At 46.3% G+C, this 19,248-nt stretch overlaps 1 protein-coding gene across 1 annotated transcript in view; it reads right to left on the bottom strand.

Moving 5' to 3' along the window:
- ano7 (anoctamin 7) overlaps positions 1–19,248 on the bottom strand; it is a gene marked incomplete at its 5' end in the record, with an annotated part of 38,812 nt that overhangs the window by 17,926 nt on the left and 1,638 nt on the right. Inside the window, 10 exons of the mRNA XM_083636824.1 lie at positions 1,103–1,201; positions 2,612–2,749; positions 4,602–4,745; positions 6,235–6,331; positions 6,542–6,632; positions 8,485–8,650; positions 13,025–13,135; positions 13,651–13,708; positions 17,977–18,113; positions 18,610–18,717. Coding sequence (XP_083492950.1) covers positions 1,103–1,201; positions 2,612–2,749; positions 4,602–4,745; positions 6,235–6,331; positions 6,542–6,632; positions 8,485–8,650; positions 13,025–13,135; positions 13,651–13,708; positions 17,977–18,113; positions 18,610–18,717 — 1,149 coding nt within the window. The remainder of the gene's footprint in view (positions 1–1,102; positions 1,202–2,611; positions 2,750–4,601; positions 4,746–6,234; positions 6,332–6,541; positions 6,633–8,484; positions 8,651–13,024; positions 13,136–13,650; positions 13,709–17,976; positions 18,114–18,609; positions 18,718–19,248) is intronic.

The following is a 19,248-nucleotide window of genomic DNA, read 5'->3' as shown; positions in this document are numbered from 1 at the left end:
ACTTGGTCAGTCGGCAGGAAAGTATCGCGGGACTTCACGAGACTTGGTGACCGAGATCACGTTTGAGGTAATTTGATCCCTGTGGGACTCCAGGAAACAGCCTTTGGCGAAATATCACTGTGGTGCTTCTTGAGGGATCAGATTCTGACGATATTTGGCGAAAACGGGAATAAAAATAGCTATTTAGATGCAGGAAAGACAGGCTCACACTTGGCCCCAAGTCAGCTCCATTTTACAACTGACTTGGACGCTATTGATGTCAAAACAACGCTAGGACGGCCAGAAACGCCGCGGAGATCGCCTGGTGAGTGGCCAAATCATAATTAATGCCAGGAGATGGATCCAGGTTAAAAAAAACCGAAATTCTCCTTTAAAGACCAACCTAAACACATCCATGACAGAGTTAAAGACCAACCTAAACACAGCCATGACAGAGTTAAAGACCAACCTAACCACAGCCATGACAGAGTTAAAGACCAACCTAACCACAGCCATGACAGAGTTAAAGACCAACCTAAACACAGCCATGACAGAGTTAAAGACCAAACTAACCATAGCCATGACAGAGTTAAAGACCAACCTAAACACAGCCATGACAGAGTTAAAGACCAACCTAAACACAGCCATGACAGAGTTAAAGACCAACCTAACCACAGCCATGACAGAGTTAAAGACCAACCTAAACACAGCCATGACAGAGTTAAAGACCAATCTAACCACAGCCATGACAGAGTTAAAGACCAACCTAAACACAGCCATGACAGAGTTAAAAGACCAATCTACATTACATTGCTACACATTACATTTCAGCGCAGATCCGAATCAGACTCAAAAACAAGCAACTCGTAGAAGATTGGCTTTGGTGAAGGTCTGCGCTCTCTGAATGCCGTTCTAGTTGCTCATGTAACTGTGGGTGTCGCAAGATTATTTTTAACACCGTTAACACAACATGATTTGTTTAGTTGATAGAAGATGTGTGTCGGGGGAAATAGATAGCTAGCCACCTAGCTGCTAGTGGCAGACAATTGGCCAAACTGTCTAAAGCTGTATTGTTTTTATTTTTGTTTTAAACGGTAAATAAAAATATTTAGTTTATACTCACAGAGAACATGAAGAAGGCGTGGTCGGACCTGTAGATGACGATGCTGATGATGGTGCGGTACAGGATGATGGCAATGAGGAAGATCAGCACCACGGCAACCTGCAACCAGATCAACCAGAGCAACATCATCACCACGGCAACCTGCAACCAGAGCAACATCATCACCATGGCAACCTGCAACCAGAGCAACACCATCACCACAGCAACCTGCAACCAGAGCAACACCATCACCACGGCAACCTGCAACCAGAGCATCATCATCACCAAAGCAACCTGCAACCAGAGCATCATCATCACCACAGCAACCTGCAACCAGAGCAACATCATCACCACGGCAACCTGCAACCAGAGCAACACCATCACCACGGCAACCTGCAACCAGAGCAACATCATCACCATGGCAACCTGCAACCAGAGCAACATCATCACCACGGCAACCTGCAACCAGAGCAACATCATCACCACGGCAACCTGCAACCAGAGCAACATCATCACCATGACAACCTGCAACCAGAGCAACATCATCACCACGGCAACCTGCAACCAGAGCAACATCATCACCATGGCAACCTGCAACCACAGCAACATCATCACCACAGCAACCTGCAACCAGAGCAACATCATCACCATGACAACCTGCAACCAGAGCAACATCATCACCATGGCAACCTGCAACCACAGCAACATCATCAGCACGGCAACCTGCAACCAGAGCAACACCATCAACACAGCAACCTGCAACCACAGCAACATCATCACCACGGCAACCTGCAACCAGAGCAACACCATCAACACAGCAACCTGCAACCACAGCAACATCATCACCACGGCAACCTGCAACCAGAGCAACACCATCAACACAGCAACCTGCAACCACAGCAACATCATCACCATGGCAACCTGCAACCATAGCAACATCATCACCATGGCAACCTGCAACCACAGCAACATCATCACCATGGCAACCTGCAACCATACTGCAACTATTACATAAAAATCAGCATAACCACGCCTAAAACAAATAATTTCTAATACTTTTTGAAGTTTGCTAGTATGTACATAACACCCTAAATTACATAGGTAGATGGTTATTGTGGATTTCCACGGGCTTAAATGCACAATAACTTTATGTAACCTTTTCAGCCAACTTTGTGATATGGAAGATTTACAAAAATAAAGGCTAGTAATGTTATCAGTACAGACAGTCTAGGCCAGGCATGTCCAAAGTCTGGCCCGAGGGCCAATTGTGGCATGCGGACCGATTTTAAGTGGCCCTCGGCTTGTCTCTCAAAATATTCTATACGTGGCCCTCTACAGTATTGGTTAATCAATCAAGTTCACTTTGCGTTTTTTCCATTCACCTAACTATCATACAGTTTGTAGACAAGCACCAAGTAGGAACAATACAGGCAGAACTAATGTTTTCAGATGGTAAACAAACCCCTGGGCTAGGCAAACAGGCCCTGTTCTTTTTATATAGGGGTCAGAGACCAGGAGTCAAGCTGTCACCATGGTGATGATGACCATGCAGCCAGTGAGCGTTCTGTTGCGTCGTAGTTTATCGGGGAAGTAGGGTTCCTCAGCGCCCGTCACTGGGTTCCTCATGGTCATGGGCGCCATGGCGGTGAACTCTGGCCGAGGTCGCTCCTGGAGGGAGGACAGAAGTTCAGAGGTAAGTCTTAAACAGTTACGGTTTATTTTAGAACCTGACAGTCAGAAACGGGTACTATGAAAACTAGACACGTACTAAGGTCATTTGGGCCATTTGAAGCCTAATTTGGTTTGTTTGAAGCCAGATTTGGGCCGTTTGAAGCCCAATTTGGGCCGTTTGAAACCCAATTTGGGTCGTTTGAAGCCAGATTTGGGCCGTTTGAAGCCCAATTAGGGCCGTTTGAAACCCAATTTGGGCCGAGTCCAATTTTACAATGAGATGCACCCACTTTAACCCTGAAGTGTAATTATTACTTCAGACTAACTAATAAAGTAATAAAACCACTAGTAAACCAGTAGACGGCGCCTGGCCTGCTGTTCAGTGAGTGGCCTGACTGCGGGCACCACATTTTTTTTTTTTTTTGCAGGCCAGGCCATCGGGCATTTGCCCGACGTGCCCGATTATGCAGTCCGTGCCTGGCCGTAAGTGCGGTTATTGCAGAAGTAGACTCAATAACAACACTTCAACAAAGACAGGAGGATGCACCAGTGGAGTTTCTGAATTTCTGAAGGAATTCTGAATCGGCAGGTCAGACTATAAACAAGCACAAAAGTGCAATAGATATGTGATGTCAGAGTGTGACGTCATCCACTCCATTATGAAATTACCCCACCGCTCCCCTTTTAGCCGTTTGGCATGAACACAAACACACACACACACACACACACACACACACACACACACACACACACACACACACACACACACACACACACACACACACACACACACACACACACACACACACACACACACACACACACTTGAGCTCCATGCCAAATTCCAGCCTCCTAGGGTGAAAATGCTGACCGCAGCTAAACATCTAAATCGGCCTAGTCAATTGAAATTGGTTGGTGCATCCACAATAGAAACCTACAGTCAGAAATAGTTAGGCTGCTATAGAAACCTAACAGTCAGAAACAGTTACTATAGAAACCTATAGAGTCAGAAACAGTTACTAAGGAAGCCAATCACGTCCAGCTTGGCCAAACATCTCGCTAATAAATATCCCGAGTTGTTCAAAGAGCAACAGGTTAGCGGATGTGATAGATAACCTTGTTACATTTCCTCAAATAAGTCATCAAACAAGTGTTATTTCTTTGTGACAAGCAACTTTTTTTTCAAGAGTTTGATGAGGAAATGCGCTGAGCACGAGCGCCGCAGGCAGACCCTCGGCCAAGTAGGCTACGTTAACCAGCTGCAACAATCAGTCATGTTCTAGACCGGACCTTGCACCCATAATCATTAGCGGGGCATTCAAAAATAAGGTGGATAGATGTCTTGTAGCATGATGTCACATGGGTTCCAGGTGGATAGAAGCCTTGTAGCATGATGTCACATGGGTTCATAGATGCCTTGTAGCATGATGTCACATGGGTTCCAGGTGGATAGAAGCCTTGTAGCATGATGTCACATGGGTTCATAGATGCCTTGTAGCATGATGTCACATGGGTTCCAGGTGGATAGATGTCTTGTAGCATGATGTCACATGGGTTCATAGATGCCTTGTAGCATGATGTCACATGGGTTCCAGGTGGATAGAAGCCTTGTAGCATGGTGTCACATGGGTTCCAGTCACAGAATGTCGGCCATCTTGGGTCCCGCATTCAAAACACGAGTACCTGTTTAAGTCTATGGGAGGACTGTTCAGACCACGCCTTCGTTGAACTCTAACTAGCCTACTCTTTCATACATTGTACTACAAACTCCATTCAAACTGCAGTTTGAATGGAGTTTGTAGTAAGTAGGCGTACTTATAGTAGGCTACTTGATCACAGACAGACAGACCTGCATGTCCTGGTAGTCGGAGCAGTCCCAGCGGTGGGCGAGGGCAGAGCAGGTGCGTTTCCAATACTCCAGGAAGGTGACGGCCCAAAGAGACATGAACACACTGAAGAACACTGTGCCTCCGTTATCAAACAGCAAGCCGGCCTACACACATGCACACGCACGTGCGCGCACACACACGCACGCACGCACGCACGCACGCACGTACACACACACACACACACACACACACGCACGAGCGCACAGTTAGTTTCTAAAATCTTTGAAGCTATGACAATTATCCAAAGCAAGTTTATACTCAAAAGGTGTAGGTTGAAGCCTTAGCTTATTGCAGCTACCTTTACATTCATGATTTTCTACAGATCTCTGTAGATTTAGATACTAAACAATGAAAGAAATAAACGAAGAAATAAACAACGTCACACAAATAAAACATGGGTTATGTTTAGGCGTCACACAAATAAAACAACTTGGTTACAGCTGCACTAGCCACTTTTAAACAACATCAATGGAATGTTAACCATAGCAACATAGGAGATAATTTTTCTTACAATTTTAACAACATTTTTGTCAAACAACAATGATCTCTACTGAGCCAAAAATAGACTGTGACAACTTAATTACAATAATAATAATTCAATTAATTGAGCCAGGAGTCAAAAGAAGTCGACTTATAAACATGTATTTTTCCCATAGGAAGTCTATATGTACAGAAGTGTATATTAGGGTTGAGGGGCACGGTGGCTCAGTGGTAGAGCTGTCGCCTCGCAGTCAGAAGGTCCTGAGTTCGATTCTCGCCTGGGACACTGCGGGCGCTGTGGTTGTGTTCCCCCCATATCTTCAGTGCCTACTGCCCAGGTGGGGTATCTCGTCGTAAGGGCCTTTCTGTCTGTGTGGAGTTTGCATGTTCTCCCCGTGCTCCCCCAGGGGGGTTCCTCCGTATATAACCCCCCCCCCCCCCCCCCCCCCCCCCCATTAAAAACATGCAGAAGATCAGATCGTCATCGTCATCCGACCAGTGACGACAACATCCGAAGTCGGTCCCCGGGCGCTGTACGAGAAAGCGACCACTGCTCCTGGCCTGCCCCCCGGAGGACAGGACAAAGCCAGGATGGGTTAAATGCAGAGGACAAATTTCACCGGCCACCGTCAGCATGTGTGTGTTTGTGGCCCTCCGTGCATGTGTTGATGTGTAACCGTGTGACAATAAAGACGGGCTTGTCCGGGCTTGTCCGTCTGAAATCGTGTAAAATTAATCGCCAAGAGAGTTTCCCCAAGTCATTATGACTGTGTGTAAAGTTTAAACACCGTCGTGGGCGGCTGTCATCAAGTCAAGGACCAAGACTACTTTTTGATATAATATAGCAGCATTGCACCACATGACGATTAGTCAACATCCACGTCACATTTATTGGTAAAAAGGTCGACTTGAAAGGAGTCATGCAACCCCTATGTGGTACATACTGTGTGTACAGACAGACAGGAAGGCAGACATACACACACACACACGTGCGCGCACACACACACACACACACACGCGCGCACGCATGCACGCGCACGCACGCACGCACGCACGCACACGCACACACACACACACACACACACACACACACACACACACACACACACGTACCTTGTAGGTGACACAGATGCTGGAGAGGTTCCAGTAGGAGCAGATGTTACAGAGAGGACACATGATGAAGCTGTTTCCACTGTCACACACTTCCCTGCTACACACACACACACACACACACACACACACACACACACACACAATCATCATCACCATTGTCAGCATAATTGTACTTTATTTTCTGTGTGCGCACACGCACACGCACACGCACACGCACACACACACACACACACACACACACACACACACACACACACACACACACACACACACACACACACACACACACACACACACACACACTCACACTGGTACATCGGTAGCCATGAGCCAGAATCCAAACAGGAAGATCAGGGTCCCGACCAGAGAGGCTGGTAACAACCAGCACGTGTAGAAACCTGCCGTCAGAACAGAACAGTTACGACAGGTAGAACAGAACAGTTACGACAGGTAGAACAGAACAGTTACGAGAGGTAGAAACCTGCCGTCACACACAGAACAGTTACGACAGGTAGAACAGAACAGTTACGACAGGTAGAACAGAACAGTTACGACAGGTAGAACAGAACAGTTACGAGAGGTAGAAACCTACAGGCACAAACAGAACAGTTATGACAGGTAGAAACATACAGTCACAAACAGAACAGCTACGACAGGTAGAAACCTACAGTACAGTCACAAACGGAACAGTTATGACAGGTCGAAACCTACAGTCACAAACAGAACAGTTACGCAACAGGTCGAAAACTACAGAACAGTTACGACAGGTAGAAAACTACAGAACAGTTATGACAGGTAGTAGCCTACCTGCATTCACAAACAGTAGCCTACAGTTACGACAGGTAGAAAACTACATAACAGTTACGACAGGTAGAAACGTGCATTCACAAACAGAACAGCTACGATAGGACGAAACCTACAGTCACAAACAGAACAGTTATGTAACAGGTCAAAAACTACAGAAGTTACGACAGGTCGAAACCTGCATTCACAAACAGAACAGTTACAACAGGTAGAAAACTACAGAACAGTTACGACAGGTAGAAACCTGCATTCACAAACAGAACAGTTACGACTACTGACGTAACTGACTGCTGATAGCTACACTGACAGCTCAATTAGGTTCATTATGTCTTCTTTGTTCAAATGATAGTTTTTGTTTCTTTTAAACAGACATATGTGTAGTAGATCTGTCAGATCTGTCAGGCCGGCCACGCCTGCTCAAAACAGCTGTTGACACGTCACAGCTGTCATTTGACGCTTCTGAGGAAGACTGCAGATGTCAGTCGAAACGGTCAAGGTAAAAAAAACAAACTACTAATCACATTTGTCTGTTTAAAAGAAACAACAACTATCGGCTACACTGACAGCTACTGACGTCATCGCGTCTCGTTTCACCCTGGTTTTTTACCATTCCCCCCCCCATGCCTGTGATGTAATGTATATTGCTGCTTGGACCCCAGGAAGATAGCTGGCGTCTTGGCGTCAGCTAATGGGGATCCGTTTAAATAAACAAATAAACACTGGTTGGTTGAAATTGATGTTTTTGAGGGGAAACTTTTCTATAAGGATAAAAAATGATTTTTTAATTATATAGTTGCATAGTATACCTTCAATGTTAAAGTTACAAGCCAAATTTCACAAATGCCGACATCTGCCCAGCATAACATTACCAAACTTTAGTTTTTGTTTGAGAAGGCTGGCATTGCTGTGTAACCAATTCAGAGGGGTACTGTCAGAGACCCTCTCTGAGGGCCTAAGATATACTAAAGAATAATATTTAAAAAGTAATCTTTTCTAATTTTATTTTATTAATTCATAATTTGACAAGCAACATGTTTCAGAGGAAATAAACCCATTAAAGCTATACCTATTCAGTTTGTGTTGGACGGTGAAGGGTCAGCCTATCATATTTTGCACTTTACAGTTGCTGGGAAGAGGTGTGATAGGCCTTGCCCACAGAATTTCAGCGGAGGGCCGGTGTGTGTGTGTGTGTGTGTGTGTGTGTGTGTGTGTGTGTGTGTGTGTGTGTGTGTTTGTGAGATAGTATTTTAAATGACAGCTAAATTGACCAATCATATCTTTGCTCAAAATGGGAGGGCCAAGTCCTCACTACCTTTGAGACTAACCTCGCGTCACACAGGTCCTGCCTGCAGTGTGCTGTGTGAGCCAGGCTTCAGCAGACTTCTCCCCTCCCCCTTGTTGTTGTTAGTAGTCATAGTAGTAGTATTAGTAGTAGGCTATAGCTACCCAGCCAGGCGAAGTACAGCGCTATCTTCTCTCCATAGTACTCTCTGATGTGGTCCAGAGGTTGGTAGCGTCTCCAGCAGGACCAGCGGGCCCAGTAAGTGTGCAGGATCTGCCTCAGACCCAGAGACTGGGGGGACAGAGAGGGGGCAGAGGGCTGGACTGGACCCTGCACATGGACAGACGGACAGGTTACGGACGTCAGTGGGTGCCCATTTTGACCTTTATTTCCCATTAGCTTTCCATCACTCTTTATTTCTTTATGGAGCTGATTTATAATAATGTAAGAACTCGTTGCTAATCACCTTAAGTAGGCGCCACCCGTGGTCAAACAGAGACAAGACAGCTGACAGGCTAACAGAGACAGCAATTGTGAGTAATTGTGATGCAAAGTTGTGACATCATCAGTGATGTCGCAAGTGAGCCCGCACAGTGGTCGAGCTGTGGGGCAGGCGAAGCCCCGCCCCGGCCGAGCTGTGTATGCGAGCTGCAGGGCCAGCTTGGCGAGATGCAGGGCAGGCGAGGCCGCACAGCAGCCAAGCTAGCAAACCCACGCAGCAGGCGAGTCTAGGAATCAAGCGCACATACTGCACAAGACGCCTAGTACACAAAAACCAGGAAGCTACTTCTAAGGTTTTCTGTCGCCGGTCTTGTGGAGAGACGAGGATAGTGTTGTTACTGGGTCAAGTAGAGCTGCAACAATTAGTTGATTAATAGATTAGTTGATCAACAGAAAATTAATATTTTTTTTAAATAGTCAATTCATTAATTGTTTAGACAAATTTTAAAGAAAAAATAAATATGACTTTTATTTCTTTTCCTTTCCTGTGTCTGAGCTTGTTCTTTTTTGTATTGTTCTGAGAAAAATGGCATACTAAAATATTGAAAAAAAGGAGGAGAACCCTCACTTCTGTATAAGTACAGGCTCATCTCAAACTTATCAGTTCTTGCAAAAGTCCTGGGGCCCTATCTTAGCAAAAGCGGTAATTTAGCCCTTGTGCATGTTTAACACTGGGCGCAGCGCAAATTGGGGGCGTGGCCACAGGCATTGGTATTCTCCCTCCTGTGCAAAATGCCTCTGCGGGCAGCACAAAAGCTTTAAATGCATCTGGTTATAGCGAGAATTATGCAGGCCACACTGATTGGTCTGATTGATGTAAAGCCCAGAGTCTGGGCGTTACATGAATCAGACCAATCAGATTCCCTCTCTCACTCCTTATACCCTTCGCGGGTGTGGGGAACCCAACACATGGGTCACACACAGGATCATGTGCTCTGCAGTGAGCATCACCGTTCACGCGCTCTCTCTCTCTCTCTCGCTCACACACACACACACACACACACACACACACACACACACACACACACACACACACACACACACACACACACACACACACACACACACACACACACACAAACACACACATGCTCCTATGGCAGCACTATGTAAGCTGGACACAGCTTAAATAGTAAGCTTACATAAGTTAGCTTACATAGCAGATAGTTTACATAGCATAGCTTACATAGCAGCTTAGAATCCTGCCTGCCTTCAATGTGAAATTTGATTTTGATTCTTTTTATTGTGCTTGCTGACAAGCAAGGCACAATCTTAAAGTCCGACATACTTATTATTATAGGTGCTATCCACTTTTTTCGGCGCGTAATAACTCCCACAATTTTTGCGCCACATAGACATGCCAGACCTCAAAATGAGCGGCTTATTGAGGACAGGTGTGCTATAACTTTGCTAAGGGTTTGTGAAAGCGGTTTGGCCGCTATTCGCCATTAAGCGCAGTTTTTCCCCATTGACTTGCATGGGGTTTGGAAAAATCTTGCAGTAAATTAGCTGTAATTCAGAAACCATAACTGCTACAGCTACCAAACTTGGTAGGGAGGTGCACAGAGGGGCCTTTTATTCTACACGAAAAAATTGCACCAATTGAACAGCTATACCAGCCCTCCTTACCTTTTGGTCCATAACTTTTGAACCGTAGGGTCTATCATCAAACTTCTTTTTTCCCTGGATTCCTTGGGTCCTCCCGCATCTACTCAACTAGGCCACGCCCATTTCCGTCAGACTAGATTTTCCGCCATTTTGCATTTTGTCCAAAACAGTTTTTTTTGCAATTTCTCCTTGAAATTTTGTCCAATCTTCACCAAACCAACGGACACATCATGTGGGGACTGTCCTGCACAATACTAATTTGGATGTTTTTGAAAAAAACGCACCGTTGCGATATAATCGACTTCCACATTTCTGTGGGTGGGGCCTATTTCACAAAGATCGTCCGATGCTAACCAAACTTGGTACAGGTGTGGATGGATGTACTCTGAGCCTATATGAGAAATATATTACACAAATTGAGCAGATGGTGGCGCTATAACAGCCCTCTTTACATTCTGGTCCATAACTTTTGAACCGTAGGGTCTATCATCAAACTTATTTTTTCCCTGGATTCCTTGGGTCCTTCTGTATCTACTCATCTAGGCCACGCCCATTTTCGTCAGACTAGATTTTCCGCCATTTTGCATTTTGTCCAAAACAGTTTTTTTGCGATTTCTCCTTGAAACTTTGTCCAATCTTCACCAAACCAAAGCACACATCATGTGCTGAGTGCCCTGCACAACACTGTTTTGTGGTTTTTGAAAAAAACGCACTGTTGCCATATAATCGACTTCCAAAGTTCGGTGGGTGGGGCCTATTTCACAAAGATCGTCCGATGCTAACCAAACTTGGTACAGGTGTGGACGGATGTACTCTGAGCCTATAGGAGAAATATTGTGTTGAAGGTGGGGACTGGGACTTTTCCACTGGGAAACACCCACGTCCCAGGTGTCTGGAAGGCAGCATTAAGCTTCTGGCATACTCTTCGCGCACGCGCTGGAGGCGGGGCTCCGGGGAGGGCGCACGCACTCTGCGCAGGCCAAAACAGAACATACTCAGTGCTCAGCTCGCTCCTCCAGGCAGTCTGAATGAAATTGAATGTAACGTTCCCAATTCTATGTATTAAATTCTAAAAAACGACCCTCAACATTTGGGAAGGCTAAGCCACACAACTAGTTCGGTATAATCGAACGTCATGCTTCAAAGGTGACTTTACGACGGTGAGGAGGAATCACAGCAGATATCCGCTGATAGCCTACCACGGAGATCTCACAGGCACAGGCAGCAAAACCCGACGCGCTGATAGAAAAATCTCCATGGACGCGCCGCACTGCGCTCAGGCCTCGCCCCCCGACACGCCCCGTGCGATGACGTCATAATCGCCGCGCGCCCTATGCGCTTGGCTGGGCGCGAAGAGTATGCCAGAAGCTTTAGTCCCCCTAATTGCATGGGCAGGGACCTTGCAAGCCAGGCGGTGCATGGCGAGGACAGCAAGCACAATTACATTTTCGGTAGGAAATGTAGACATTCTAGTTTCTTTTAATCTTCTGTTGTTAGTTGCCTAATATGCAAATGTTGTGGTGATATGTTATGTTGTAACTGTATGTCTGTAAGCTTGTGCTGCTTTTTGGCCAGGTCTCTCTTGCAAAAGAGGTGTTTAATCTCAATGAGACCAACATGGTTAAATAAAGGTCAAATAAATAAATAAATAAATAAATAAAATATTGCAGTTCCCTCTACCCCCACTAGAGTATAAGACTGGGTGACTCAGAGCATCTTATGAATGCTATGCTAGCTGTTAAAGAGACAGACCAAGTAAAAAATATGACAGCTTACAGACCCCATCTTACAACTGAATATAACGCACAGGTAGAGACGGACAGGCAGACAGGTGTCTCACCTCATGCAGTGATATAACACACAGGTAGAGACGGACAGGCAGACAGGTGTCTCACCTCATGCAGTGATATAACACACAGGTAGAGACGGACAGGCAGACAGGTGTCTCACCTCATGCAGTGATATAACACACAGGTAGAGACGGACAGGCAGACAGGTGTCTCACCTCATGCAGTGGTATAACACACAGGTAGAGACGGACAGGCAGACAGGTGTCTCACCTCATGCAGTGATATAACACACAGGTAGAGACGGACAGGCAGACAGGTGTCTCACCTCATGCAGTGATATAACACACAGGTAGAGACGGACAGGCAGACAGGTGTCTCACCTCATGCAGTGATATAACACACAGGTAGAGACGGACAGGCAGACAGGTGTCTCACCTCATGCAGTGATATAACACACAGGTAGAGACGGACAGGCAGACAGGTGTCTCACCTCATGCAGTGGGTAATATAACACACAGGTAGAGACGGACAGGCAGACAGGTGTCTCACCTCATGCAGTGGGTAATATAACACACAGGTAGAGACGGACAGGCAGACAGGTGTCTCACCTCATGCAGTGGGTAGGCAGACAGGTGTCTCACCTCATGCAGTGGGTAGGCAGACAGGTGTCTCACCTCATGCAGTGGGTAGGCAGACAGGTGTCTCACCTCATGCAGTGGTAGGCAGACAGGTGTCTCACCTCATGCAGTGGGTAGGCAGACAGGTGTCTCACCTCATGCAGTGGGTAGGCAGACAGGTGTCTCACCTCATGCAGTGGGTAGGCAGCAGCGAAGACGTGCTCACTCAGCAGTCTGTCGATCCCCACCTCGCCGTTCTTCAGCGAGCCGTATGGCGTGCGGGCCAGGATCTCATAGAGCTAGATACATAGACAGGACACACAGCAGGTACAGTAGACGGACAGGTAGCGTTTGCGTCTGCGCGCTGGCTCTCTTTCCTATCGTCCACCTGCGCACCTGCTGGCAATTTCAGGCCGTGCACCCAGTGCCATGACATAGCAAGCACCTTTGTGCTCCCACCTGCTCGATCTGCTGCTCTGAAAAATAGGTGTGCCCAAAATCCTTGCATACTGCCATCGTACGGAGGAGCGCAAATAATGGGGGCGTGGGAGTTAATCCCAGAATGCAATGCAAATCAATCCCACAATGCAATGCAATGCAATGCAACGCAAGCTTGCGTGTTGCATTCTGGGATTGTTCATCTGGAGTGCAGGATGGACTAAATCGCTCTCACGTCACGTCAATTCTACCGTAGATTTAGTCGACCCAATTGTGACACAAAAGATGACGCAAATGGTGACTAACAGACAGACACCGCCTGCCCATAACTGCATCAAAGCACCATGCTTCAGTCAAAGATGTGGTGTCCACTCACCACCTGGTGTCTCTGGGTGGTCTTGAAGAACGTCTCTCTGTTGTCCGTGCCCAGGAACCTGTGAGCAGGCAACACAATGTGTTTACTGGCAGTTGGCTGTTGGGGGCAACGCATTACAAAGTAACACACATTACTGTAATCACATTACAGTAGTTAGTAGCTACACCCGTTAGTAGTGTAAGGCATTACAGTAACTAAATCCAGTAATCACATTACAGTTACTATTCAAATACTTATGGCATTACTTGCATTACAAAAGTTCTTCAATTATCTGCAGGATAAAAAAACAACAACAACAAAACCTTTGTTATTTTTTGTTCTCGCTTAAACCGAATGTTTTATGGTCACTCAAGATTCTCTGAAAGACGTGTTGGCTTGGTTCGAGCTTTAAAACTCGTTATATTTGGATTTATCGAAATGTCTACGGGGAAAATGGACGCGGAACTTACTTCCCAGGCAAATTACGTCACGAAAAGCCTGTTGAGCTCTATTGATGGATGAGGCTTTCACTATGTGGTCTAGAAGGGATGTGGTCTCACTGGTTGATCTCTGTATTGATGGATGAGGCTTTCACTATGTGGTCTAGAAGGGATGTGGTCTCACTGGTTGATCTCTGTATTGATGGATGAGGCTTTCACTATGTGGTCTAGAAGGGGTGTGGTCTCACTGGTTGATCTCTGTATTGATGGATGAGGCTTTCAGTATAGGTTTAGGCGATGTCTCGTCATAGACGCTGGGTTAGCTGGCTCAGCCTGGCTGGGGGCGTGGTCAGGGTGGGGTAAATCTCCCGTTCTATCCATTCAGCAAAGTTAGAATTTAGCTGATAGCCCAGCGCAGGCAGACACGATCGGGGATTTGACCACAGCAGTAAACGCACATCTGAACAGACGTCTTGTGTTCTGCTCTAGAATCCCCAAACCTGTAGTGTAGAGCCGCAGCACCTTCCTTTGGTGAGTCAGCCCATTGAGATATATGGGCGGTTTTACCCCACTCGCGCGCCAGCCATATAACATTTTGTGGGCGTTCCCAGACATGCCGACTGTCTCTATTGGGTCTAGAAGGGGTGTGGTCTCACAAAAAAAACACAAAAAACAGGGTGAGTTAAAAATCATAATTAAAGTTGGAAATAAGGTCCAGGTTGTAAAAAAATAAATAATAATAATTCTCCTTTAAGGGGGGTAGGCAGGCTAGCCGTTCCACAGATTACTGGTGCTAAGCTAACTAGCAGGAGGGGTGCGTGGTTACTTTCTACTGCACATACAGAGAAGGGCATCTTCTCGTCTTACTGTCGGCAATATGGCAAATAGGCCAATCTCCAATGTTAGCGTGTTCCTTTAAATCAAAATGTGGTGTTCATTAACAAGTACATTGTCTTGTTTGCTTGTACTGAGGTACAAAATTAATTTCCCTTGTGGACAATAAAGTACAACAACTACTACTATACTACAACTCAAATGTTTTCAAGAGTTTGGTTGAAGAAGTCTCACTTCTTATATATGGTGGATGTGAAAATAAGTTACAGATCAGTAACTCTCAGACCTTTTCCAGCGTTCAGACAAAGTATCCTCTGCTCTGAGATTTGAACCAGTTACAAGCTCCTCTGTTTATCTTTCTATTTATCTAAGGATGTTTCAGTTAGCAGACGGATCCTGACTGCGCAGCACCACCTCCAATACAAACACACACACACACACACACACACACACACACACGCGCGCGCGCGTGCGCGCACTCTTTCTTCTCTGTCTCTCTCTCTCCCCCTCCCCCCCCCTTCCTCTTACTCTCTCCCGGAAGCCTTTTACAACACATTGGCCAGGGACTACAGGTGAAAATTTGCCTTTTGGCTAAACCTGGTGTATTTACATTGTATTGTTGATTAATATGCACTGTCCTTTTAAAACTGAACTGATCTCTCTCTCTCTCTCTCACACGCGCGCGTGCACACACACACACACACACACACACACACACACACACACACACACACACTGCAGTAGTGCCTCCAGTACAAACACACATCCTCAAACAGCCCCACCCACAGAGGCACAGGTTACAGTTACCCCGCTAGCCGGGCGCTTCTCGCTCATACTGAGCATTAGCTTCTCGCTCATACTGAGCATTAGCTTCTCACTCATACTACTGAGCATTAGCTTCTCGCTCATACTGAGCATTAGCTTCTCGCTCATACTGAGCATTAGCTTCTCACTCATACTACTGAGCATTAGCTTCTCACTCATACTACTGAGCATTAGCTTCTCGCTCATACTGAGCATTCGCTTCTCGCTCATACTGAGCGTTAGCTTCTCACTCATACTACTGAGCATTAGCTTCTCGCTCATACTGAGCATTAGCTTCTCGCTCATACTGAGCATTAGCTTCTCGCTCATGCTGAGCATTAGCTTAATGCTCATACTGAGCATTAGCTTCTCACTCATACTACTGAGCATTAGCTTCTCACTCATACTGAGCATTAGCTTCTCGCTCATACTGAGCATTAGCTTCTCGCTCATACTGAGCATTAGCTTCTCGCTCATACTGAGCATTAGCTTCTCGCTCATACTACTGAGCATTAGCTTCTCACTCATACTGAGCATTAGCTTCTCACTCATACTACTGAGCATTAGCTTCTCACTCATACTGAGCATTAGCTTCTCGCTCATACTGAGCATTAGCTTCTCGCTCATACTGAGCATTAGCTTCTCGCTCATGCTGAGCATTAGCTTCTCACTCATACTACTGAGCATTAGCTTCTCACTCATACTGAGCATTAGCTTCTCACTCATACTACTGAGCATTAGCTTCTCGCTCATACTGAGCATTAGCGGCCGGTGACCATCAACGCATTTCCAATCAGACAATCGTGCCGCTCTCACGTCTAGGTATAAAAATGAACCCTTACCTGAGCCAGAAACTTGAAGTGAAGACGCTATCTGATGGCCAACATCCTCTTCTTTTAAATACATATAGTTGCTGCTTCCAAATTGTTGCATAAAATCCACTTTTCTGTCTTTGAAAAACCAAAAATCATTCATCTGGAGCAACCCGGAAATACGACTGTTTACTCACTAATGCCCCCCACACTTCCGGTTGCTTGTGAGAGCGGCGTGATTGTTTGATTGGAAATGCGTTGATGGTCGCCGGGCGCTAATGTTCAGTATGAGCGAGAAGCGCCCGGCTAGCGGGGTAAAGGTTACAGGAGGTCGGCTTATTTATTATCATTATATCAGTATAGTGTTACTGTACTACACTCTCCATTGACCATAATAATATAATAATACTAACAATAATACTAACAATAATGCCAGGTCAGTTTCACTGAGCTCTACCCACAATCCACAGCAACAGTTAAACTTTTGCTAAAACTACACACATCTCTTGCAAAATGCTTTCATTCATGCATGCATTCATTCAAACACACATTCTCTCTAATGAGGACTTTTTAAATATGATTTTTGAGTGTATCTGGGTCCCTGATGGTTCCCCTCTGGACAGATACAGAGTTAGTGGCCTGCCTGGGCAGCTTGCTGCCATGTATTAGAAGGGCTGGATAGGGTATAGGACACGCCCACCCATTCATTTGAACGGAGGCTGCTCAGTGGCGCATGAAGCTCCTGTCGGAGGCTTTTCTTCCGGGTTTCACTTCCGTGACCACGCGGCTCAATGTGAAGAGAGCATGTCTGCCATGATATCTGCTTTACGTATTCCATGACGTTACCCGCCGGTCCGGAGAAGCGCGTTCATGTCGGTCATGAGCAGAGCCCAGAGAGCCAGCCCAGAAAAGTTGAGAGCCGCGCACCATTGTTGTGTTGTGGTAAAGGATAAAATAACATGACTTCATATGTTAATAAAAGCCCAAATCGGACAATAGTAACACAGCACACAGCTAACAAACCGAGCAGCCTGGTATCCCAACCCGTATCCAGTTTGAAGCTTCACATAAACAAGGAAACGATGATGCTGAAGTCGCGTTCCCGCGGCCTGATGCGCATTCATGGATGCACGTTCATGGACCATCAGAAAATACATCTTAAATACGGCTCTTGGTGGTTTCTGAAGAAAAATGAGCACGTGAAAAAATATTTGATAATTAAAAGAGGCGTTTTTGACTTTGAGTGACACCCAGAAATCCCCCCCCCCCTCCTGAGCTGAACAGCTGCTGCTTTCCCCATGTAAGTGGATGAGAATTTCTCTTTCTGGGCTGCATGGCATCACATGACTTGCAATACCGAGCTTGGCCACCAATGTTCAATTAGCTTCACAGCCCGGCGCTGCTTGCTGCTCCTGAAGGGACAGGTGTAGTTATAATATACAGAGTTAGGGGCCTGCCTGTGCAGCTTGCTTCTCCTGAAGGGACAGGTGTAGTAGACATTGGGGGAGTTGGGGACATCCTGAGACAGAGGGTTGGGGAGGGACAGACGGTCCAGAAGCTGATCGGACCAGTTACTGTTTGGTGCCGTCACCACCTGGGGGAGAGAGAAAAACACACACACACACACACACACACACACACACACACACACACACACACACACACACACACACACACACTCTTTGGATCTCTTTGCTAAAGCTGTGACAAGGGGGGCCTCTGACAGGGCCTTGCTAGTCTCGCAGTCCCAGCCGTAGATCAGCATATCTACGTCTGGAACACAACTCTCAAAAGTGGTTAACGCCCGCCCCCCCAAGACAAAATAAAAAGAGATGCATGACAGACATATGAATTGACCAACCACGAACCTCGTGGGCGGTGCATTCGTAATGTGTGCAACAGCTAAATAGACCCCGGCTGAAAACATCAACTTTATTAATTGAAATGTCTCAAACGCCCACCATGACCACGCCGACTAAAACTACAAACTTTGGCTGTCCCCGCCCCCCTTTCCAGCCCTCTCTGGTGCCCCCTCCCAAGTAGAAAAGTCAAAATCCGCCCATGGGGTTAGGGTTAGAGGAAGCAGTTACCTGCAGTGGAACCCTCAGGCTGATATCCTCAGCGTAGTAACACAGCACGCTCCATGGAGCACTGAGGAGAACATAGCAGATCTTCTTCTTCACTTGGAGAACCTCCTTCTGAAGAAACACACACACACACACACACACACACACACACACACACACACACACACACACACACACACACAGGATACAGTTGTTACTCATTTAGTTTCCCACTTTACTGCTGGGCTTCCAAGGTACTCAGTACCTTGTGTGCAGGCTTTACTTATTAAAAAGTTTTCTTTGTTCTTCCTTCGTTTTTTACAAAAGCCCCACCCACCCCACTGCTGCCATGAGAACTGTTTTGGGGTGCGTTAGTTGTCAGGTGAACAGTGTATTTGGGTGTGTTCATTTTCATACCTCTGTGAAGGTTAACTGTTTTTGTGTGCGTTCGTTTTCAGGTGAACAGTGTTTTTGGGTGCGTGTTTTCGGATTTGTTAGTCTTCTGGGCCGGTTGCACCAAGTGGTCTTAACTATGCCTGGTCGTAACTCCTACGTCGGTCTTAGTTAAGACCAGTCTTTAGAGTGGATTTACGCCTGTTGCACCAACACAGCTTACGTCCATGGCCGTAACTAGCTATGAGCACGGGGAGGTCCGGACCTCCC

Source organism: Poromitra crassiceps (assembly GCF_964638095.1).
Source record: "Poromitra crassiceps genome assembly, chromosome: 5".
NCBI classification, from domain to species: Eukaryota; Metazoa; Chordata; class Actinopteri; order Beryciformes; family Melamphaidae; genus Poromitra; species Poromitra crassiceps.
This window is presented reverse-complemented; position numbering and strand designations above follow the sequence as displayed.